The sequence below is a fragment of the Pithys albifrons genome, chromosome 16 (assembly GCF_047495875.1).
Source record: "Pithys albifrons albifrons isolate INPA30051 chromosome 16, PitAlb_v1, whole genome shotgun sequence".
Taxonomy (NCBI): Eukaryota; Metazoa; Chordata; class Aves; order Passeriformes; family Thamnophilidae; genus Pithys; species Pithys albifrons.
Genome location: NC_092473.1, coordinates 1,576,657 through 1,600,525, shown reverse-complemented (window position 1 = coordinate 1,600,525; position 23,869 = coordinate 1,576,657). Strand labels below are relative to the sequence as shown.

The following is a 23,869-nucleotide window of genomic DNA, read 5'->3' as shown; positions in this document are numbered from 1 at the left end:
TGGACCCCCCACTCCAGCCTCCCTGCCATGGGCTCACCGTGGCAAACGCAGTGCTGGTGGACAGTCTTCACCTGGCCCAGAAGATGGTCCAGAGCTTCAGCCTGTCCCCTCCGCCGTGGGGCACGACCGTCGTACTCTCGCCAGTCTGTGGGGGACAGATTGGTATCACCCCTGGCATTCCTTGGCCTGGGGGGAAAAATGGGTTCCCATCCCCTCCTCCCACATCATTCAGGTGTCCCCCAGGCACAGTAGTTGTGGGTGCTGGGCACCTCTGGGTGTGCTGGCCTTTGGGAGACCCCCAGGTTTGTGCCATTCTTCCCAGGAACACCCAGCTCTGCACAGCTCCCTGTGGCCACTGGCCTCCCCACAGCATGGCAGGGGACATGGCAGAGGGAAGGAACAAGGTCCTGTCTGTTGCTGCTGCACTTCACTGGCCTTAGAAAATAAAATTCTTTCCAGTGTCTTCCTCCAGGTCTTCCCCAGTTTCTCCAGGAGAGTGTTGGGAGCTGGGCCCGTCTCAGCAAACAGATAAATAAGTTCCTGCCAGGTCCACCTATTGTGGGACAGCAGCAGGACCAGGGGCAGGGGCAGGGACCTGCCAGCTCTTCTCCCTCAACTTTACATTAGTTGCTTTAAACACCCCCTGTGTCCTGCCTGCTGCTGTTTTCCATGGAAAGTTCAGCTCTGTTAACTTTGGCTGGGACTTGCCACTATTTTTAGTAGCTTTAAAAACACCCAGGGAGGTGCCTGACTATATTCTGCTGGGCCAGGGAGGGATCTCTTCTGAAGGGAGAAATATTAGCAGAGATAAAAATAAATAAACTCCACTCCTGTCTGATTCACTTCAGCCACACTCGATTGATGCCACTGGGATCTTGGTGGGGTGGCAAATGGGCTTTAAAGTGGAATGGGGTAAAGCCAGGGCAGTGCAGTGCTGTGCCCTCACTATGTGCATTCCTAGACATGCAAATGGATTTTCAGAGATTTTCATACCAGAGGTCTGTGGATCTGCAGACAGAGCTGCTCATAGTGATGCACATCTCTGACCATCGCTGTTCACCTCCACCTGCTCATGGTGCTCACCTCTGCTCCCTGGGTGCCTGCACCACGGTGACAGGGGACAGGTCCCCAACACCTGCTCCTCAGGACGGGCTCAGCCTCCCCTGGGGCTTCCCCTCACTCATTCCCAGTGCTGATCCCACAGGACCATCACACAGCAGGGACCTATTTTGGGACTGGTGGCAAGGGGCAGAGGCCAATCTGGAGCCCCTCAGCCCTGAACTTCACCATTTGGGCTGCTTCCTCCAGCTCAGTCCTCCTGGGCTGTCTCTGCCCAGCACCCCAGAGTGCCTTGTGTGATACAAGGTGGCTGTTCCCTGCCACTTTTCCTGGTGCCAGCATGGGGAGGAAAGTGCTGACAGCTCAGAGCTCGTCTGTTGGGGCTTGTGACCTCCAACCCAGCTCGATGCCAGGGAACACAAGTCCTTGGAGCTGGGCTGGATGGGGGAGACCACAGGGTGGCACAGGGAGGGCTCCAGTCCACTGCCACCCAGGACCAGGACGCTCTGAGTCCTGGCTTTTGGCCACCTCCTTTGCATGAGCTGATCCAGGTGGCCTGAAATGGTTCAGCCTTTCCCAAGTGGCAGGGAGAATTTAAGGTTGAAAAATTGCTATTTGGCAAAGCACCTGTTGGCTGGAGGCAGCATCCCAGACCCCCAGGCACAGCCTCCCTTGCCTGGCCTGAGACCCTGAAATTCTGCCTGTGCTCCAGGGTCCACTGGCCTCCATCCTGGCAGCAAGAGGGATCCCCAGGTGGCACAGGTTGCTGCCACCTCCCCACCCATCATGCAGCTGGTGCTGGCTCCCATGGGTGTTCCCAGTGGTACTTACTAGAAGGGATGGCAAATGGAGGCACGGAGGCTTGTGGGGGTCCCCAACCCTTCAGGTTGTAGGCAGACACCCGGACGTAGTACGCTGTGCCCTGCGAGGAGGGAAGCCCCACTCAGCACCCTGGCACCACTCCCCAGTCAGCGTGCAAGGGGAGGATTCCCCCCAGCCCAGTACACCAGTACACCATGAGGAGTACTAAACTGGGAGCCTGCAGACCAAGTGACAGGCTCTTACCTCCCCTCCTGTACAAAGCCCTTGTTATTAGACACTAGAGAATGCCCGTGGCCTGGGTGGATGGGTCTGGGGGAGGCCAAGGAAGGACTGGCCATGGCAAACACCCTTTGTCAGAGATGCTCCAGCCCCAAAGACATGGTGCTTCTGTAGGTCAGTGTGCTGCCATTCCCCTGGGGTGGGAAAGGATCTGGCCCTTGGAAACAGAGCTGGCCAAGTCCTGTCAAGGGCTTGTGGCACTGTGACAGTGATTAAAGCCTTTGATTAAAGCCCAGTAAAGCTGCCAGATGTTGCCAGGCCTCCAGGCACTCATGGAGGTGGACAGGAGCCCAAGAAGCAGCTCTGAAAGTGTGATTGATGGGCTCAGACCAGCTCCTTGCAGCAACACTGCTCCAGGTTCTGCTTGACCCCCCTCCTCCCGCACCCCAGGGCAGCTCTCCCACCCTGACAGTTCCTGAGCTCCAGCACTACTGCCCTGGCTGAGTCCCTCTGACTTCACCAAGGGCATTCCCTGCTCCTTGAGTCAGTGGTCCCTGTCTGCCCACCCTGGTAAGGGTCACCCCGTCTCTCCCAGCATCTTCCCGTGTTCCCATCCTGAGCTCCATCCCATCACAGTCCCCAGCCCATCCCTTCTCCTGCCGCTGGCCCAGTGTGTGCTGGCAGCTCCAGGGAGGGGACAGCTGACAGGCAGCAGGGCCCTTGCAGTTCTCAGGGAGATAAAACAGCAGGGAGCCACAGTCCTACCAGCCCTGAGCTCCTGGAGATGGAGACAGGGCCAGTCCCCCCCTCCGTGAGCGTCAGGGCTGGTGTGAGGGGCTGGACTGTGCAGGTGGCAGAGGAACGAGCCGCTGATTTATTGCACAGGAAGAGCCTGGAGTGGGACGGGGGACAGAGAATAAATCAGGCACTTGGTGAATGGGCCCATTCTGCCTGTCACTCCCCAGGCACCCTGCACAGGAGGGTTCCCCACTGTCAGTGGCTGCGGCCATGCCAGGACAGACAGATGCCTCTCCCCAGCCCCACACTCTCAGCTCTGCCCAGGCTGTGCCTATGGAATGCACTGTGGCACAATCTTATTGTTCCTGCTTGGAATAAACATAGAAAAAAAGAATCCTTAAGGTTGGAAAAGGCCTCTAAGATCGCTGAGTCCAGCTGTTCCCCCAGCACTGCCAAGGCCACCATTAAACCATGTCCCCCAAGGGCCACATCCACAAGTCTTCTGGACACTTCCAGGGATGATGGGTGCCTGGGCAGCCCGTTCCAATGCCTGATCCCCTCCCCACAAGAGCTGCAGGGAATGACCCCATGGGCTGCACCATGGCCAGTGGCTTTTCCCAGTGTGGGCTCTCCCCACTCAACCCCAGACCCTGTGGGGCAACCCAGGGTCTCACCGACACCAGCCCCCTGATGGTGAAGTGCAGGTTCTTCAGCTTGTCGATCACAGCCTCCCCCAGCGGTGGTGAGAAGGTGGGAGAGCAGCTCCACTCCACTGCAAGGAGAGAGATCCCAAGGTGTTGTGTGGCCCCAGAGTGGGGATAGGCCACCAGGACTGGGGCACCATGTCACAGGCAGCAGCTGCAGAGGGACCATGGGCAGCACAGGAGCTGGAGGCAGCAGAGTGAAGGCAGGGAAAAGGAGGAATCACAGCAGGGGGAGTGTCACAAGGACCTGCAGTTCTCCTCATCAAACCCTGTCAATGGGGTCAGCACCTTTAATTGATGGGTCAGAAGTGGGGGGTGGAAGAAATTCTTCCAGAAGATAAAACTCAGATTCAATTGGGTGAGATGTCCAGGAGAAGCAAGACAGCAAAGTCCTCTCAGTGTGCAGGATGAGGGGGCAGCAAACTAGTGGCTCCCCGAGATTTGCCTTGGTGCAGGGTGGTGTTTGGTCCAGCTCAGAGCATTTGGGTGGTGGCCTGGCTGTCCAGCAGCCATGGCTCCTCCTGGCCTGACTGGGGCTTGGCAGTGCTGCCAATGGCTCTGCCGTGCTGACATGGCTGTGAGTCCCCTGCCCTGCTGCAGGGATCCAGGTCCCTACCTTTGTACTTGGTGACAACGGCCGAGTTGACACTCAGGGGCTCCCAGAAGGTCACCTGCACCGAGGAGCTGCTGGCCACCGAGAGCTGGACATTGGTGGGGGCATCTGGCACTCCTGGGGACAGAGAGCGCAGGGACCACTACAGCAAGGACAGTCACTCTGAACCCCTCAGTGTCCCTCCTGAGCCTCCCCCCAGGGACATATTCCCTGAGTGGAACACATTCTCCCCCCATGCAGACATGCTGCGAGCCCTGGTTCCAGGGTGGGAGGACACTGATGGGTGCTGGCACAGCCCCGTGCCTGGGCCATGCACAGCCCCACTCCCTCCCCCAGTGCAGGGGCTGCCCCCCAGCCCTCCTGTGGGCACTCACGGGCGTGCTCAAACCCTGCCTTCATGCGCTTGTAAAGCCGGAACCGCCACTCCCAGGCCTTGAGCTGCTTCTCCTTCTCAGAGCAGTCGGCGTTGGGCGCTTCGTTCACCACCTGTGCTGTCAGCTCGTTGACACGCTGCTCGGCCTCCCGCACCAGCGTGGAGAGGTGCAGCGAGCGGCTCTCCAGGCTCACAACTGTGGGGTGGGTGGGCACGGCCATAGGTCCCAGCAGGGGAGTCAGGAGGAGGGAGGAGAAGGTGTTTAGTTTAGGGCAAGCCTTGGCTGCGCAGGCAACAAATCCCCGCTCTGAGACCCCCTCCTCCCCTCCATGCCTGGGCTTGGACTCTACTTGGGAGCTTGGCTCCTCTCAAGCCCTGCTAAGCCTGCACCAGTCTCCCAGAGCCCAGTGATTGCTTTCCCAGGCACACCCCACTGCCTGGGGTGTGCCACTCCACCAGGCTGGAGACTCAGGTGATGGGCACAGCACAGCTCCTTGTCCCAACTCACAGTGTGGGCTCTCCTTCGCTCCTGCCTGCAGCAGGGCCCTGGCGATGGGAGCATTGTTGGTCATGATAGCGATGTCCAGGGGAAGGAGCCCCTCACTGTTGGGGGTGTTGAGGTCCAGCTCCTCAGGGCTGTACTGCTTCAGCAGCTCCTGGACCCTGTCGAGGTCCTGCAGCTCCACGGCCTCAAAGAGGGCAGCATTGCTCTGAAACTGCATTGAAGGAGAAAACAGGTGGGCTGAGTATGGGGCACCTTCCTCCACCCCATCAAAGACCCTGGACACTCACCAGCACCCCATAAACCCAGTCAGGGAGAGGGTGCCCTGGTCCCAGGAGACTCGGAGCATCAGCTTTTTGCAGACATATCTGGATGATGCCAAGCAATCATCTGGACCAGCTCCAGCTGAATTTGCTCCAGAGCGGCTTCACTTAACACACTCTGAGACTTCCACTCCCATGACAGCATCACCCACACATGGACCCTCCGCCCCACAGACCCCCCATCCCCACCTGGATGGTGCCAGCAGGCACTGACCAGGTAGGACTTGCGGAGCTTCTCCTTCTCTCCCCGTCCCACCAGGCTGCCCTCGTCGAAGGATGTGTAGTTGACACGGAATTTCCCCGACAGGTTCCGGTAGAGCCTCTTGGCCGCGTTCGGCGAGGAAGGGCCCGGCGGCTTCCTGGCCTGTGCCAGCTGCAGGTCCCGCATCTGCTGCGTCATTTTAGGGGAGGATGACCTGGAAAAAAGCAAGGAGGTGTGAGAAAATCAGTCGTGGAGGGTGTGCTGGAAAGGCAGAGGTACACCTGCAGTGTCAGGACAGAGACACAACTCAGGAGAGTCAGAGCAGAGCTGGGTAGCACTGATGTGAGCAGCTGCATGGTGGATGCCAGTGCCATCAATACCCTCATTCATCTGTTGTCACCTAAGGCAGGTCTGTTTCTTCCCCTCACCACTTCTGCTGGTCCTACAGGGGTTTCAAGGGGCTCGTATGAACCCTACAGGTGAGACAGTTTTGTCCAGACCCAAGCTAGGATGTCCAAAGCAACCTCAGGCTGCTCAGCTCTGCAATTGGTCTGGATCCGCCACACCAGGGCAATCTCTCCATACTCTATCTCCACTATCCAGCTCCTACAGGAATGTGCTGTCCCATCCAGGGCTGCCCAGACCCCCTTGGCATGGAGGCTGCAGGGAGCGACAGCATCCCAGCTGGGTGACTGCTGTCCACCATACTGTTGGCTTGGGATGGCCTCATGCACCCTCTCCATGTCCATCCTTCTGGAAGGAACCTATTTCCTGCACTTGTCCTTATCCCTCAGCCATTGCTGGTATGTGACTTTCCTCAGGGTCGTTATTCCCTATTAAAGTGAAGTGGGAGCAGGGAACAGACAAAAGGACACTTCCAGTGGCATCAGGACAATGCCAGGTCCTGATGGGGACCAGTGACCCCAGTCTCCTGCTCACCAAGAGATGCAAGTTCCACAGCTGATCCTCACCTTCTCCATCCACATTGATTAAGCTACAAAATCTTTTCTCCATTCTGATCAGAGAATCATAGACTGGTTTGGGTTGGAAGGGATCTTGAAGACCAGATAGTTGCAACCCCTTGCCATGGGTAGGGACATGATTTTGATTGCTACTTTAAATAGCAAGCATAAATATCTACAAGGCCCTAGGAAAGCTGGTGTCTTTTCTGAGGCTTCCAGAGTGGGAGCTGCCCCTCTCCCTGCAGTTGGACCCTCCTGTCTCCATCAAGACCTCATCCCACCAGGCAAAGTCTCCAGCTTTGGTGTTAGCATGGCCTCATTGCTGCATAGGGCTTTTGCCCATGAGTCATCTCTTACAGCACAGAGGGTTTCCACTGGTGTGAAACATCTGATCCCCTTCTTGCCAGAGCCCTGGCACAGTTCCCAGACAAGGAGCATCAGGTCCAAAGAGCATTTAGCATGACTTCAGACAGTTTCCCTCAGTTTTGACCCCATATCCCTGCGTATAAGGTCAGGTATTTAGGAGCAAGGTCTTCCCTGTATTGCTTTATTGGTTAAATATCAAGTGTGATAAAAGCATGACATTTGGCTGAAGGTCATGCCAAAAAGGTTGTGCCTGTCGTGATGATGTTTATAAAGCCATCATCAGGAGACAGGATATTAATAACTACCTCCCTCCGTGCTCTCCGTCGTCCTGATTTCAGATGAGGCACCATGGGCTGCAGAAGGACTTCAATGATTTTACCTTGTATTACTGAGGTATCTATGAGTTGAAAATACTGGGAGGTTGTCTCCTGGCAATTATTCATCTCACCAGCAGCAGCTTATGGATTTAGAGGTCTCCAGTGTGACCCAAGCTATGGTGTCAAGTTGTTGCCCTGGGTTGTCCAGCAGTTTCTGGATGTGGGGCTTTATGGATCAGACAGTAAACACCAACCACACCAAAGAACTGGACATTTGCCAAAGCAGCCATGCAGATGTGGGTGAGTTCTGTGCAGAAGGATCGTGCTGGTTCTGGCAGTGGGGAAGGGATCAGCACCCACCAGGAGGGTGTCACCATGGAGGGAGAGACCTGCACAACACAGGGAAGAGCTGGAGAACTAGCCCCGGGTTCTCCTGGACACGGAGTCCTCAGCTTGCAGCCTGAGCACATTGTGCTTCATCATGGATATGGAGCAGCTCCTGGCACAGCCACTCCCAAAGGCTCCTCGTGCCAAGGGCTCACACATGGCACGTACAACCTCCTACAGATGGCAAGGACAAGATCTCAGAGACCACAGGAGCAGGAAAGCATCATGCAGCTCTGCTGTCACTGATCACAGAGACTAAGAGAAAAGCCACCCGTGCCTGAGCTGGCAGAGTGTTCTGGCAGGAAAAGGAAGGCAGGAAGGCAGGTCTTGATCATTGGGCAAAGCCTGGGATGCAAAGTGCTACCTGACATCTTTAGGAAAGAGAAATAATGGACTCAAGAGGTTCTCCAGCAAAACCTTGCCCTTTCTCTCATGTTGAAGAGTTCTCGGCTGCCAAGTCCTCCACTCTCAACCTCCAGCTGCTGCTCAGAGGTGAAGATGTTGAGGCTTCTCAACAAGGTGCCTAATTCCACTGCGGTTCCCCCACATCCAAGGAGGCAACAGTGCTCACCCACATAGAATGCTCTTCCCTCTACAGAAGCTGATGTACACCCTGTTGTAACAGATCCCTGCTCCATCCATACCTGCAGAATCAGGGTTTAAAATAAAATGCTGCTTTGGAGCAAAAGCCCTTTATTCTACCAATTAAAATATATGGCAAATGACCCAGTACAGGCAGACTCCACAACTGGGAGGAAGCTCTCTCAGAGATGGCACAGAGGCAACACAGAGAAATTTCTCTGCTTTCCCCACTCTGATTTGCTTTTAATGAGAAGTAAAGAGATGGAAATTATTCAGTGCTCAGGAGTGAGCATCTATCTATATTAAACCAGCTGCCCCAGAGATAAAAGAGTTTCCTGCCCTGTGGTTATGAGTCATCTGGACTCAGTGAAATAATCTTGATTTATCTAGAGCTAAACTTTGCCCTGAAGCAACTGATAGCTGGCAAGAACACCCACAGATGTCCTGCCCGCAGGGACCAACCAGCCAACATCAGCTCACCCACGGTAAAGCCCCATCCTGCAGGGAGGTGTGGGAGGAGATCCCACCTCCTCTGCCTTTAGAGTTTCAGTGCAGCCTAATTAAATTATCTCAGCCTCAATCAGTTCTTGTTGCTAATTGTTGTCCTACCTTCTGCAAGCAGGGGATGGGTGCTTTGCCTGTCCCAGCAGCTCAGTCTGAGGCCATGAGCAAGGTTTGAGACCATCAGGAGGTAGTATGCCATAAATCCATGTACCAGCAAACTCCATCACCCTCTCCGTGGAAGAGGCTGAGGTTCTGTGGAAGGATATATTAGGGCTGGCCAGATCCGTCTGGGATCAGATTTGGGCCCCTCATAACCAGAAAGACTTTGTGGGGCTGGAGTGTGTTCAGAGAAGGGAATGGAGCTGGGGAAGGGGCTGCAGCAGCAGGAGCAGCTGAGGGAGCTGGGGGGGCTCAGACTGGAGAAAAGGAGGCTCAGGGGGGACCTTCTCGCTCTCTGCAACTCCCTGACAGGAGTGGGAAGCCAGGGTGGGCTCTGCCCCCAGGGAACAAGGGACAGGATGAGAGGAAACAGCCTCAAGTTACACCAGGGGAGGCTTAGATTGGGTATTGGGAAAACTTCATGGAAAGGGTGATCAGACCCTGGCACAAGCTGTCGAGGGGGATGATTTAGTGGTGGCCTCTGCAGTGCTGGGTTAATGGTTGGACTCAGTGACCATAGAGGTCTTTTCCAACCTTAGTGATTCTATGATTCTATCTCATTAAAGCAATGCAATAGAAGTGGTTTTCTCTTTTTCTTAAGGCACATAAGGATGGATGTGCATAAGGTACCTTCATTTTCTCCCTCCTCATGCATCAAACACCAGCAAACCCTTGGGTAGTACAAAAGTCATGATTTCTGAGAGCTTTAATGTTTCAAACACTGCAGAAGTTGGCCTAGCAAACAGTGTTAATAATTGTTGCAATTTCATGATTTTCAGTGCATTTTGTTGAAGAAGGGTGTAGCCTCTCCGAGTCTCCAGCAGAGAACCAGTCCCTGTCAGACACAGCTGCTCTGCGCCAGTGGCAGAGCCCAGAGCCCAGGCTGGCTGAAGGAGGCCTGCCCACCCCGAGTCCAGCGGGTACCTGGACAGGCAGGCAAGGTCCATCCTGTCCAGAGCACACCAGACAAGACAAAAGGAAGAAATTTTTTACACTGAGGTTGGTCAGGCCCTGGCACAGGTGCCAAGAGAAGCTGTGGCTGCCCCATCCCTGGAAGTGTCCAAGGCCAGGTTAGACGGGGCTTGGAGCAACCTGGGCTAGTGGAAGGTGTCCCTGCCCATGGCAACAGGGTGGGATGAGATAAATGATCTTGAAGGTCCCTTCCAACCCCAAACAGTCTATGATTCTATGATGTGGCTGGTGAGGACCATGGTGGCCATCCCACACCTCCTTCCACCAATGGGAGCCTGAGCTGAGAACAGGCTCATGTGCAAGTGATGCTGCTGCTGGTGACCATGATCTTTCAGCCAAAACCCAAGCCTGCCTGGCCCCTGCTGCCCCCCACACTGGCTGTGGAAAGGATTAGCTCATGGGTGCTGCCCATGCTGGCAGTGAGAGGGCAGATTCCAGGCCACAGTGCAGACATGAGCTCACTGCTACGCTCCAGTCCTCGGGGTCAGCGTGGGTGGCTGTCACTTCAGGGAGCTGCTCCCCACCATTTGCAGCCTGATGCAGCAAAGAAAGAAGCAGCAGGGCTCTGTGCATGAGCAAAAGGGATGGAAGATGAAAGGGGCTAATACTTTCAAAGGACAAGACTTGGCATGGGGAGGAGAAGAAGGACTGGGTCTTTGCAGAGCTTGTTGTAGCCTGGTGGCACCATAAAATCAGTTGTACATTAGCACAAGCTGCCAGGGATGTGCTCCTGAACTGTGGTCCAGTTTTAGTCCTTACAGTTATCCAAGGAACAAGCAAAGAACAGAAGTCTACAAACCAGTTATCAGGAACAGACAACCCAACCCAGCCAAGCTCACCCCAAACTGAGAGCTCACAGCAAGAGATGAGCAGCAAGTGTGGGCAGCAGGGGAGGGGGGATGCCGCCCCTCTGCTCCACCCTGGTGAATCCCCACCTGCAGAGCTGCCCCCAGCTGTGGGGTCCAACATCAGAAGGACGTGGAGCTGCTTGGATGGGTCCAGGGGAAGCCACAGAGATGCTGCAAGGGATGGAGCTCATCTGCACTGGAGCCAGGCTGGGAGAGCTGGGGGGCTCACTTGGAGAAGAGAAGGCTCCAGGGAGACCTGAGAGCCCCTGCCTGTGCCTAAGGGGCTCCAGGAGAGCTGGAGAGGGACTTGGGACAAGGGATGGAGTGCCAGGACAAAGGGGAATGGCTTCTCACTGCCAGAGGGCAGGGATAGATGGGATATTAGGAATAAATTCCTAGCTGCAAGGGTGGTGAGGTCCTGACACAGATTACCCAGAGAAGCTGTGGTTGCCCCATCACTCGAAGTGTTCAAGCCCTGGTTGGACAGGACTTGGAACAACCTAGTCTAGTAGAAGGTGTCTCTGTCCTGGCCATGGCAGGGATTTGGAACGAGATGATCTTTAAGGTCCCTTCCAACCTAAACTGTCCCATGATTGCATGATTCTATGAGATCAGGTGACAAGATCAATAAACAAGCTGTTCCCAAAGAAATCTGAGTCTAAGGGGTCTCTCCTCACCTGAGCACACCCAACCAGGTCCACGCACCTTGTGCACACAGGAAGTCACACGCTATGGCCATGGACACTCGGACACTAAACACTGTACAGAGGAGCCCAATACACAGAGCAGCTCCTCTACAACCACGGGGACATGAACCAGAGGTGCAGTGTCCAGCATGGGGAGGAGCTGCTGATGCACTTGCATTTTCCACTCTTTTTGTATAAGCAAGATTTCATGACTGGCAAAATAGAGACTGGATCCAAAATGGAACATGAGTAGGGGAGCCCTTCTAAAGAGCAGGATTTCATAATCCACCAAAAGGCACACTCAAAACTAGGACCAAATGCCATGCCCAGCATCCCTGCCAGGCAGCAGGGCTCACTGGAGCAGCAGGCACAGCAGTTCCCCTCCCTGGGGTCTGTGGACCACCAGCTATTTAGGTACTGTGCAGTGACCCAGCCATGCAGAGATGGAGCAAACCCCTTCTGCTCCACAGAAACATCTGCGTGCCTAGAAACTGCACTTGCTTATTGAAACCTTGGTCCAGAGAATGGCACCAAAGCCGACTTTGTTTGTTTGCTTCCTCCAGCTTTTCTCTTTTCTCCCCACTTGGCAAACCCGCTGGGTTTTGTTTTGAGTGGAGCCGAAGCGAGCATGCCTCTTTTGTTTAGCAATAACAACTAACTTATATAGATGCTGCTCCTGCCAGGACATTTTTGTTGGAGTGCCAGAAGCCCAGTGCTGTTATAGCCCAATGCCAGGAGGAGCCCAGTGTGGTGCAACGCTCTGGGGTCAGTGCAGAACCTCCTGAGCAGCAGTGCTGGTACAGCTGCATGTACAGATGCTTGTCTCCACACAGGGCACACCACAGTGCAGCTCGAGGAGCTCAGGACGCCCTGGACACACAGCCCAGCTCACCACATCACATCATGGCACTGGAGTGGAAAGCTGACTCCCAGTACACACATGAAAAGCACATCCCGGGGGAGATCTACAACACATACCAGTGCCCAGCACCCTGAACCTCTGCAGAGGAAGAAGTGGAGGATTCCCCCTCCAGAGCAGGAGGGGGCCAGTGTCATGCCACACCATCACCAGGTCAGGAGGCTTTTGCATCCCTTGGGGAATGCTTGTGCTGAGAGTGCATAGTAAGGACCTCCCAGGTCCCATCCTCACTCAGCCAAGGCAGAAGGGACTCACACAGGCTGGATACACAATATCCCACATCAAGGGGCCCGCTGGGATTTGGTGGTGTCCTCCCAAGGCACGGCCATGTCCCCCGGTCTGTCACAGCAGGGAACAGCCTGCCTGCACAGCTCATCCCCACTGCATCTTAAATCACAGCCTGAATCCAGGAAAGATGGAGACTTCAGGACTCTGAGAGAGGTTCAGAGCCAACCAAGTAGATCACTCACTGACAGTGTCCCATAAAACACTCTTGCTGCAGGCTCAGCAGCACCTTTGGGGGAGGAAGGGAGCAGAGAGGCTCGAGTAAATTCTGCCACAACACAATAATGCTGCTGGCTTCTTGCTTTTCTTTTTCTTTATTTTTTTAATTAAGCATCCTGATTGCTGCTTAAAAGTGAGCCCACGAGGCCCCTGTGGCTCAAACCCTATTAAAATACACCCAAAATCAGACTTTCAGTTCCTGGGTCCCCTGTGGCATCTGCCATCGTGGTCAGGGCTGGTGTCAGGCACAGGCTGCATCCCAGTCGTGCCCACATGTGGCATCCCTCCTGCACACACACCTCAGGCAGCACAGCCAAGGCATGGGGGCACCTCTCCTTGGTGCCATGCTGAGGGACAGAGCACAATGACTGACTCCCCAGCCAAGGCAGGTGATGCTGCCCTACAGCACCAGCCTTGGGCTGCTGTGGACACTGGTGGGCACGGCCTGACTCTCGCCATCCCAGCCTGGCTCTGGGCACCACAAGCAATCCCTTGAAGGAGGGGATTCAACATCTCAGAGGTGCACACAAGCTCCATCCACAGGCCTGGGTCAGGAAGGAGATTCAGGAGGCTTCTGCAGCCAGTCCAGCTCCCCTGGCTTTGCTGTTTTCATTAGGATTTACCCCAGCAGAGCTCCTGGGTGTCCTGCCCAGAGGCTCTCTCCTAGAAAATCCACTTTCCTGCTTCTGTGCAACCAGATTCCAGTGGGGACGGAGCCAGGTGGGTTTGCACATTATGGACTGAGGGTGTTTCTGCCTGGAGGGGTTTGGGAGCCTCTGCTTGGGGTGCAGCATTCCTCTGTGATCCACACACGTCTCTGGGCACCTCCCAGTGCCAAAAGCCCACGGTCCCTTCCCACCAGCACAGGCATTGGGGATGGCTCAGCCCTGGGCTCCCACCTCCCGACCAGAGCAAACCCTCCTCGCTGCCTCCCCACAAAGCCAGCCTTTAATTGCTGCCTGCCATTAAGTATCTGAGCAAGGAAGTCTTGGGTAAATGTTCTTGCTATGGGAACACACAGTGCTGAGTCTCTTTAATTACATTGTTTTTGTTTGGCTTTTTTTATTAGTTGTGCTGTGGCTTCCCCTCCCTGACAGGCCAGCGGAGCGCACGCTAAATAAGGCCGGGTTTAAAGCCCGCCGTGAAACCCGAGCCGCGGCACCAGACTGGCTGGACGCGGTGCAAGCCAGGGTTACGCGGGACACGCATTCCACCGCCGCGGTCCAGCTCCGGCCCCGCGCTCCCCCCGTCCCGCTCAGGCATCGAAGCCACTCCGAGCACAATCACCACGCTCCAAACCACCTCTGCAGCCTCTTCTTCCTCCCCTGCTGGCAACAGCCTAACCCTGGCCCCCAAGCTGCTCCATTTCCATCATACCCATCACTTCCAAGCTGACCCACATCTCTGTGATACCCATCGACCTCATCTCCATCATACCCATCACTTCTGTGGTGACCCCATCCCAAACTGGCCTGCCCCACACCTGCTCAGCTCACCTCCAGGCTGCCCCTCAGGGCCAAAGAACCTTCCTCCCACTGGCCACACTGCTTTCATCTTCCTCTGCCCTCCTTGTTATTTTAAAGGCATTCCAGAGGATGCTGTCAGGCTTGGATGTGGTTTGGTTGGGTTGTTTGTTTTCGTACTGGAGGTTTTATGATCGTATTGGGAACAAGCCCTAATTGAGCTGCAATTCAAATTGCAGTCCGTGGGTATTTGTTTCATTTTTGGAAGGGCTCAAACGGCTGCACAGCTTAGGCTGGAGAATGCATTTGGTTTTAACTGGAACCTGATGGAGACAGGACAGAGCAGGACACACTGCCCTGAGCCGTGACTGAAGCTCCTGGGGAAGCCCAGTGTGGCCACCCTGGTGCCAGGTACCCACGCCAGCGACAGGCAGCTCCGGTTGCAACCACAGCCCTGCGACCACCCAAAAGCCCTGGCATTGTCAGGGAGGAGGCAGATGGAGCCAGAATTCCGGTGCTGAGAGCCAAGCGCGCAAGCCCTGGGGCCTGGCTCCACGGGGGTTTGCAGCCACCCTGCAAACAAACCCCTGTCCCCTGCAAACCTCTGTGCCCTGCAAACCCCTGCTTTCTGCAAGCCCCTGTTCCCCCAAAACCTCTGTCCCCTGCAAACCCCTGTTCCCTCCAAACCTCTGTCCCCTTCAAACCCTTGTCGTCTGACCGCCTGTGTCCTGCAAACCTCTGCACCCTGCAGAGCTCTGCACTCTGTAAAGCTCTGCCCTGCAGGGTTTGTGACCTTCTGCTTGCTTGGCCCCCCAAGAAAGGGAGCCCAGCAGCCCAGACAGGGAGCTCAGCACCACTGCTGCCTGCTCCTGAGAGTCAGGAACTGCCTCCAGACTGCAGCTGCTGGCAGGGAACAGGCAGCAGAAAGGGGCATGACATGAAGGTCAGCACACAAACTGCCCTTCACGGGACCTACGTTGGCATCACCTTCTGCTGCCCGTGCCCAATGCTGACTGTCAGAATTTGTGTTCAGCCCCCACACCCCAAATGTGCCTGATGTTCCTGGCACCGCCCATCAGGCAGACCTTTGCAGGTAGGGATGGGAGGACAGACAGATTTCCAAAGCCCAGAGGGACCAGAGAGCACCTGTTCTGCTTTTCTCAGCTCCCATCCTTCCAGGATCTCACAATCCCAGATGCTGGAGCAGGTCAGCAGAGTTCTGGGAGACACCTCCAACCTGCTGGCACCGTCCTGGCTAAATCAGACTTCCTCATGTGAAAGGGGATGAGCAGTGGGGACTCGCTGCCCCTCCGTCAGGAAGAAACCCTACCCCAGGCTGGCCTGCCAGGAACGAGCAGTGCTCTGTGCCACAGCTGCATGTGTACAAACCCTGCTCCGGGGGATCAAATGTAGGAGCTGAGTCATACGACGCCTGGGCTCAAAGATCACTGAAGGCAAAAGGAGGCACAAAAAATATCTCTCTGGGTTCACAGGGGCCCAGGTTGGATCCAACCAGAGCAGAAGGTGGATGCTCAGCGTGGGGCTGCTCAGGGCCCAGCTGCCATGCTGGGAGCAGTGAGAAGGGATGGAAGGTCACATCATCCAAGCCTGATCCTGTCCCCTTCCTGGGGCCCTGACATACACTCTTGGGAAGGGAGCAGGGCAGAGCCATGGTGGCAAGCCCATGGGGCCAGAGGCTGTCCCAATGAGACAAGGGGCTCCAGAGGCTGGGCTGACACTGCCCCAGGTCCTCTGAAGGCTGCTGCCATGTGCCTGCAGTCCACTGACATGCCCAGGACCTCCCAGGGGCCAGGAGGAGGCACTGCCCTGTCTTTGCCCAAGATGGCTTGAGCTTGAGCAAGAAGGGATGTTCTATGTTTCATCATGGCCTCATCCCAGGGTCACATCCCACACTGCCACCTCTTCACCCCTACTGACACCTCCCAAGACTGGTTCCTCCACATCTCCCTGTCCTGGAATGGTGGTGGTCCACACCCAGGCCCCCTACTCTGGTTCAAAGGTTTGCTCAGCTCCTCATTCTGCTGGAAACAGGGCTCCTGGGAGCCCCATCCCTGCTGCCTGGCTCTGGGGCTGCAGCTTGCCCTGGCATGGAGGCACAGCTACACCACTACTACAGGTGGGGGCTGAGACCTGCACACTCATCACAGCAGTGGGAGGCAATGGATTTGCACCCAGACCTGCAAAGGACAACCAAATCCTTTAACCTCCTGCGCCACCTGGTGCCACCGGGAAGAATGTGCCAGTGGGATTTGACTCTCACCAGAAATCACCTCTTCTCCAAAACCATTAAATGGTAGAAAAAATGGCCCAAGAAGGACTTCTGGAGGTCCCCTGATCTCAATCCCCCATGCCTATGGCTGGGCTCTATCCTCAGCCACCTACACCCCACCTGTGCTTCCCAGTCCTCCAGGAGACCACTCCATTCCATCACTGGGATGTTCCTTCTGGTGGAAACACACCTCTAGTCCATAGTCCCACTCAAGCCAACCAGCTAGACGGGTCCAAGCCTTCCGGATGGAAACCAGCTGAAGACTTCCAGAGCTGCACCCAAAGGGGTTACAAAAGGCAGCCCACAGACATTGATCTCGGCAGGGAGGAGGAGACAACGGCCAAGACACAATGGAAGAGCAGACAAACGCCCACACCCGGCTCCAGAGCTGCTGCCCAGCTGGTAAATGTTACTGGAGTCAGAAACCCCCTTTCCTGCTGGAAGGCACCAGCAGGAGCCAGCCAGCAGTGCTGGACACTCTGGCCAGTACCCACACACTGTCCCTGGCACTGCCACCAAGAGCAGCCAGTTCCCACTGGGGATCTCCTTGGACCACCGTTGGCATGTCCCAGACTGGCAAAACCCTTGTTTGGCACAGCTTCCTGTCAGGATTTGCTCCCACCTTTCCCAGGACCAGCTCCCTGCCCAGCAACCAGTGGGGTCTTCTCTGACCCACCCACCCCATCACGTTGCCCTGGTGCTGGTCTCATGCCAGCACCACACAACTCCTGCGCAACACCAGAGGGGCTGGTCATTGCCACCCAACTGCAACAGCAGCCACATATGCCAGAGCTGACCTTCCCTCCACACATCTCCATGCAGTCAGGGTCCAAAGCCTGCAGTCCAAGGGGAGAAGCCAGTTTTCCCCACCATTTTGCTAGAAAACACCCCACAACAGCTCAAGTGCTCTTGTTAACAGCACTAGCTGGGGAGAGGTCACCACCGGCCAGGTCCCCTTCCAGCTGGGGTTTGCCTGCTCCTTCATCAGACCAGAGCCTTCCCACATCATGTGACATGAAAGCAGAAAGCTTTGAGATACCATCATGGGGAGAAGCTCCAGCTGAGGATAATGGAACCTGTGGAGGAATTGTCAGAGCCCCCAGGACAGCACACAGAAAAGATTTCCACCCTAAGATAAAAGACCAACTTTGAAAACCATAGGGATCACCAGGACAAACTTCTGACCACCAGGACATGCTCTTCCTGGACTCAATGATCTTGAAGGTTTTTTCCAACTGTAATGATTATGTGATTCTGTCCATTCATGCATGGATATGATGTGCTGCTGAGCACACCCCCAGGACAGGCAGGTCTCATGGGACATGGGAGCACTGGGCAACGCATTCTCCTCTCACTTAGCATTGTCTCAGCTTCTTCTCACCTGGACACCTGCCCAAGCTGACCTGAGCTCTGCTCCTCACTCTGCCACTGAGGGAAGAGGCAGGAGATGCCCACAGCCAGTGCCTCAGTTTCCACACATGGGAAATGGAGACAAAGGCAATGTTGTCTTTCATGAAGTGCTTTGAGACTTGTCACTGAGGAGCGGCTCCTTCAGCCACCACTCCTGACCCGGACTCGTGTGGGCAAGGGGATGGCCCTAGAGAAGGGGTCAGGAGCTGTTCTGTGCAGCTGGTGACCAGTGGGAGCAGTGGCCAGAGTCTCTTTGCAGATGGGGACATCAGCATCTGGCCCCAAAGAGCTCCTTCAGGCATGCCCAACCACACTTTCCAGTGGCTAACACATTTGACCAAATCCGTGTGGATTTCCAGCAGGAATGCATCATCCCTGCCAAATTTCAAGTCTCTTTTTCAAAGAGTGGAGACACCAGAAGTCCTCAAACACAGAGACAGGAGAAAAAAAAAAGTTGGCAAAGCTACCATTTTTCCTCAACCTTCTGCTGAAACTTGGGAAAAATAGAGGAAAAAACCGGAGAGAGAAAGTTCAGCCTGAGGCAAAGAAGCACAGAACAATCCAGTCCAAACAGTTAAAGCCTGGCAAAGGTAAAAGCAAAGCAAATTCCACTGGGAAGTGTCACACAGCCTTTCCAAGGGTGTCTGCTGGCTCCATCACCAGTGCCCTCCTCGGCCCTCCAGGCAGCACACAGGGATGAGCTCCCTGCAGCACAGAAGAGCGAGAGTGGAGATGGCCCTGGAGATGGGAAGCAGCAGCAGGGAGCAAGAGGAGACCACTCTGACCCCAGCACCTCAGAGATGCCTCAAAACACCTGGGACATCCCTGCTCACACCAAGCAGGGGCTTTGAGCCACACACAACCAGCCTGGGCTCCTCCATCACCAAAAGGCTGGGAAACATCTTACAGAGGTGGTGTCCCCATCACATGGTGGGTGCTGCTGTCTCCTTCCTCTCCCTCATCATCCCCTGAACAGAAAGATGAAGGGTGGAGACACCCTCATGTTCCTTAGTCTCTCCCCACCATACTCCTCCCCCTGTTTCTCCGGTGTGCTGCAAGATACTCTCCTCTGGACCAAGATGCCCATGGACCTAGAAAATGCCTCTATGTGCCCATTGCTTCCTATCACATGCTGGCCCAGGATGCCACAGCTTGTGCCTATGTTAACATGGGTGGCTCAGGCTGCAATCACACCTCCTCATTTTCTGAGCCAACAAGCCCTCAGCCCTGGGGGCCTCTCTTCCTCCATTATCCCATTTTTCCCAGTGACAGACCAAACAACCTGGTATGAACGAAGAGCTATCAAGTGTGATCTCCAGGGAAAGGGTGGGAGCAGGACAAGAAGAGGGCATTTAACTCTCTCATAGCCCACTTGGGTGACCCTGAGCAGGTCACTAAAGCCCTGGTGCTGAAACAGGGTGTCCACACTCCCCTGAGACCAGGGAGAGCAGCACTTATGGCGGTACAATCTCAGTGCTGACAGGGACATCTCTATCCATCTGCTGGGGTTTCTGCCTGGGGTGAAGAGCAGCTGCTGAGGCAGCAGACACCCTGAGTTGTAGAATCATCCAGAGTTGGAAGGGACACACAAAGATCACTAGTCCAACTCCTGGCCCTGCACAGACACCCCAACAATCCCATCATGTGCTGAGAGCATTGTCCAAATGCTCCTTGAGCTTTGGCAGCCTTGGGGCCATGACCACTGCCTTGGCGAGCCTGTTCCAGTGCCCTGTCCAGTCCCCCTGGGGGAAGAACCTTTTCTGATATCCAGCCTAACCCTCGCCTAACCCTCTCCAGCCATTCTCCTGGGTCCTGTTGCTGGTCACAAAGAGCAGGGGTCAGCACCTGCCTCTGCTTCAGAAGGATGAGGTGAGCATGCTGGTGCATGAGGAAGGCAGCCTTGGGTCCCTTGTGCAATGCAGCATCCTGATCCTGACCTGCCTGCATCATCAGGAAAGGAAGCAGCCAAAGGAACTTCCCAAGTTCATGTGGAGTTCATCCCAGTTGAGCTCTGCTCTATAAGCAAAACTTTCCTGCCTGCCACGAGCCTTCCAGAGCTCATGACTGGGGCAGAGCAGGGCCAGGACTGCTCTGGGAGGACAAGATCTCTTGGCAGCATCTGTCTTCCACTTGCAAAGGAATCAGGGAAGTGCTCTGCTGGGGTAGGCAGCTCCTCGCTCAACGAGCTCCACGGCCACGACCACAGCTGAGGTTCCCTCAGACCCCACTGGGACAGCAGCAGGACACCAGGCCCAGACAGGGAAAGCAGGAGCACTGACTAAATGTCACAGCAGCTTATCAGTATCCAGAAGCTGCCTTCTTGATTTCCAGGACTTGTCCTGGTGCTTTGCAATGCACAGAAAAGCTGTCCCAGCTCTCCTGCCCACACACCCCCACCTGGCACGAGCACAGTGAGACTTGACTCCGGAGCCTGGCTTGGAGCCAGGAGGATGGAGCAGAAGGTGGGGCACAGCTGGGACAAGGCACATGTTAGACCTCAGATGAGCTGCACCAGCAAATCCAGGCCTTCACCCACTTCCACCTCCTGTTGAGGTCTGGAGGCAGAGCATTCCCTCCTGGCACCACAACCCAGCCCAGCCTCTCCAGGGGTTTCTGCCCTCCAGGCTGGTCCCTGGCACAAGGCAGCAGGGACTGACAATGCCCAGTGAGTCTCTGGTGAGTGTCTCCTTCAAGGCTTGTGTCCTCTGACATCAGCCAGTCTTGCAGAGGCTGATGCTTCCAGCACAGTCTGACTTCAGAGCCCAGAGCACATGACATTAAACCCAGAAGAATTTGGTTTAAGATGGTACCTTCCTGGATCTCCCCAGACTAGCAAGAGTTGTCTGCTCACCTGTGCTCCTGCCACTGCCTCTGATCGCAACAACTGCCTCTGATCGCAACAACTGCCTCTGATCGCAACAACTGCCTCTGATCGCAACAACTGCCTCTGATCGCAACAACTGCCTCTGATCGCAACAACTGCCTCTGATCGCAACAACTGCCTCTGATCACAACAACTGCCTCCACGATGAGAACATCACTTGGGGATGAGAACAAGATGCTTGTTTTTGTACCTGCTCCCTGGGCAGAAGTTCTAGCCTTGCAGGACACCACTCACAGCACAGAACCTTGACCTTGGTGCTCTTTGCTGTAGGGCCAACAAAAGCTGCCAGCTCCATATTGTGATCCCAGACATACAAAGCCTACTAGCAAAGATTGACATGCCAGCCCTGAGCTCAGAGCAAGCCCATATCTCACCCCTGGGTCTGGGGAACAGGTTGGCCAGCAGAAGATCCCAGTTGCCAAGTGTCCTGGAGCAACAGTATTGCTCCTTGACCAGTGGATCTCAGAGAATCATAGAACTCTGGAATGGTTTGGGTTGGAAGGTACCTGAAAGATCATCTCGTTCCAGCCCCCTTCGTGGGCAGCAATGCCAAAGCGCCTGAAAAAAGAGGTCAGCATTGCCATACTCGTTTTAAAGAATGAGAAGCTGAGGGACAAGGAGGGCAAACTCATACCCTCAGTTGCTCAGTGGGTCAGGAGAAGCCAGGTGCCCCATGCCCAGGCCACCATTTCATCCCTGCCCTCAGCCCAGACCAATCTTCTCTGCAAGGGATGAAGCTCAGCAGTTCTGACATGTCGGTCTGGGTTCTGGCCACTTCAGAGCTTAAACGTGGAGCCTTGGGGGTGAAGAGGAGAAGGAAGATTAGGGAAGAGGGCAGTAACCTTGGTGCCAGGTCACCCTGCAGGACCTGTATTCTCAGAGGCTGCAACAACCATGAGCTTTGAAACCTGAAGGGTTTGTGTGGACACCATCAACTCAACAGGGCACAGAGTCCCACCAAAGGTGACAGTGGCTCCTTTTAGGGCAGTGGGCCAGAGTCCATCCTGATAACACCAAGAAGAGATGTTTCTTGGAGCTCTGCTCATCTCAGCAGCTGCTCTGTGGCCATGCTTAATAAACACTACTACATAATGTCATATGTTCATTTTCCAAAGCTCAGAAACAACAGCTTTTTACAGCAAATCAAGAACATAAAACAAGAAAGACACAGACTTGTTGGAGAGATTATAGGAGGCCACAAAGGTGATCCAAGGGCTGAAGCCCCTCTGATATGGAGACTGACTGAGAGAGCTGAGGGTGTTCAGACTAGAGAAGGCTCTGGGGAGACCTTGGAGCCCCTTCCAGTGCCTAAAGGGGACCAACAGAAAGGCTGCATAGGGACTTTGTTTCAAGGGCACGCAGTGAGAGGACAAGGAAGAATGGCTTTAGGCTGAAGGAGGGCAGATTTAAATTGGGTTGCCCCCAGAGAAGCTGTGACTGTCCCATCCCTGGAGTGTTCAAGGCCAAGTTGGACAGGGCTTGGAGCAACCTGGTCTAGTGGAAGATGTCCCTGTCCATGACAGGGGGTTGGAATGAGATGATCTTGAAGGTTCCTTCCAACCCAAATCATTCCATGACTGTATGATTTGAAGGCTGAAGAGAGCTCAGAGCTCCCTAGTCAGGACAGGGATAGGGAAAATAAAGTCCATTCCATGATTCTATAATTGTATGAAACCATTAATAAGGAGCCTGCACTGACTTCAGGCAGGAGATTTGCTTACCTGGTGAGCCCTGAACAGACCTGGAGGGGGCTCAGGTGCACCTCTGCACCATGGGCAGAGTGAAGACCACATGCAGTTTCTCATGGTGACACTGTCAAATGTCCAATTCCACTTTGGACAAATCAAGGCATGAACTTTGCCTTTTCCTGGCCTGAAACTGGGAATTCCATCAGATCTAGACTATCTGGCACTGCCTATGTGGAAAAATCTCCTCCATATTGCCCAACAGTTCCTTGTGACAGAAGATCTTCATCCCTGTCTGGCCTTCTCTGTTTCCAGTGAAGTAAGGGCAGCAAAGTGGGGTAGGGAGAGAAATGTCCCTGAGCAGGGAGCTGCTGGGGTGATGGATGAATAGTTCAGTGCTGGGGAGAAAGGGAGGAAATATGGAAGTGAGTGAAGGGAACATAACTTCTTCTCTGCCCTCCACCAGGCATGAGGCTCAGCAGATGTGGAGGTCACTTGGGCTCACAGACCATCCCGAAAAGCACGTCAGCCCACAGAGGAAAGGTGGGTACGAGGGGTGGGGAGGAGTTAGTGTGCAGGAAGACTCCAACAAAGGTGGAGAGAGGTCCCAGCACATTTGAGGACCTGGTCCTCAGTGTCCCAAGTGTCCTGGCCTGCCTCCTGCCTCCCCTCTGGCCTCCCCACTGAGTGCTGACCATCCTGCCAGCGGCCAAGCCAGTAGGTCCAATATTGACCTGGCACTAAAAGACACTCTCCAGGAAGACAAACAGGAGGTTCCTGAAACTCTGGCAGGCAGGATTGTCTCTGCCAGAGGAGACGAAACCTGCCCAACAGCAACTGCTGCTGGTCCAAGGACAAGGAAGGATTACAAGTACTGGAATAACTTGGAAGTGTTGGCTGCTGGGTCTAACTGGATATGTCCATGCTTCTGTGTCTTCTGATCCAGTGTCCCCAGCAGCATCAGCAGCAGGACCAGGGATGGAGGGAAGCACAGTCTAGCATTCCAAACCTGGAGTGGGCTTCCTGGCTTGCTGGAGCTGCTCCAGACAACGACTCCTCTACATTGCCCTTCCCCAGGTGCAAACTAGTTCATGGAGAGGCCAGGCTTAAAGCTTAAGGTCTGCAACCTGACCACTAGTAGGAAATCATGACTAGTATTGATATTCCCACTAAAAGAAATATATTGAAGTATTTTTGTGGGCTAGATAAGGGTTTCAGTGCACTGACACTAAGTGGTGACAGCACAAGGGAGAATGGCTTTGCACTGACAGGATTAGATGGGATATTGGGGAGAAATTGTTCCCTGTGAGGGTGGGCAGGCCCTGGCACAGGTTGGGCAGAGAAGCGGTGGCTGCCCCACCCCTGGAAGTGTCCAA

At 54.9% G+C, this 23,869-nt stretch overlaps 1 protein-coding gene across 8 annotated transcripts in view; it reads right to left on the bottom strand.

Moving 5' to 3' along the window:
• The window catches only part of LOC139679499 (ankyrin repeat and fibronectin type-III domain-containing protein 1-like), a 262,772-nt gene that overhangs the window by 10,658 nt on the left and 228,245 nt on the right, over window positions 1–23,869 (bottom strand). For all 8 annotated transcript variants that reach the window (XM_071571290.1, XM_071571291.1, XM_071571294.1 and 5 more), the window contains 7 exons: window positions 5,568–5,769; window positions 5,037–5,244; window positions 4,530–4,724; window positions 4,159–4,272; window positions 3,513–3,610; window positions 1,891–1,981; window positions 38–145 (listed from right to left, as the gene is read on the bottom strand). In XM_071571290.1, coding sequence (XP_071427391.1) covers window positions 38–145; window positions 1,891–1,981; window positions 3,513–3,610; window positions 4,159–4,272; window positions 4,530–4,724; window positions 5,037–5,244; window positions 5,568–5,769 — 1,016 coding nt within the window. The remainder of the gene's footprint in view (window positions 1–37; window positions 146–1,890; window positions 1,982–3,512; window positions 3,611–4,158; window positions 4,273–4,529; window positions 4,725–5,036; window positions 5,245–5,567; window positions 5,770–23,869) is intronic.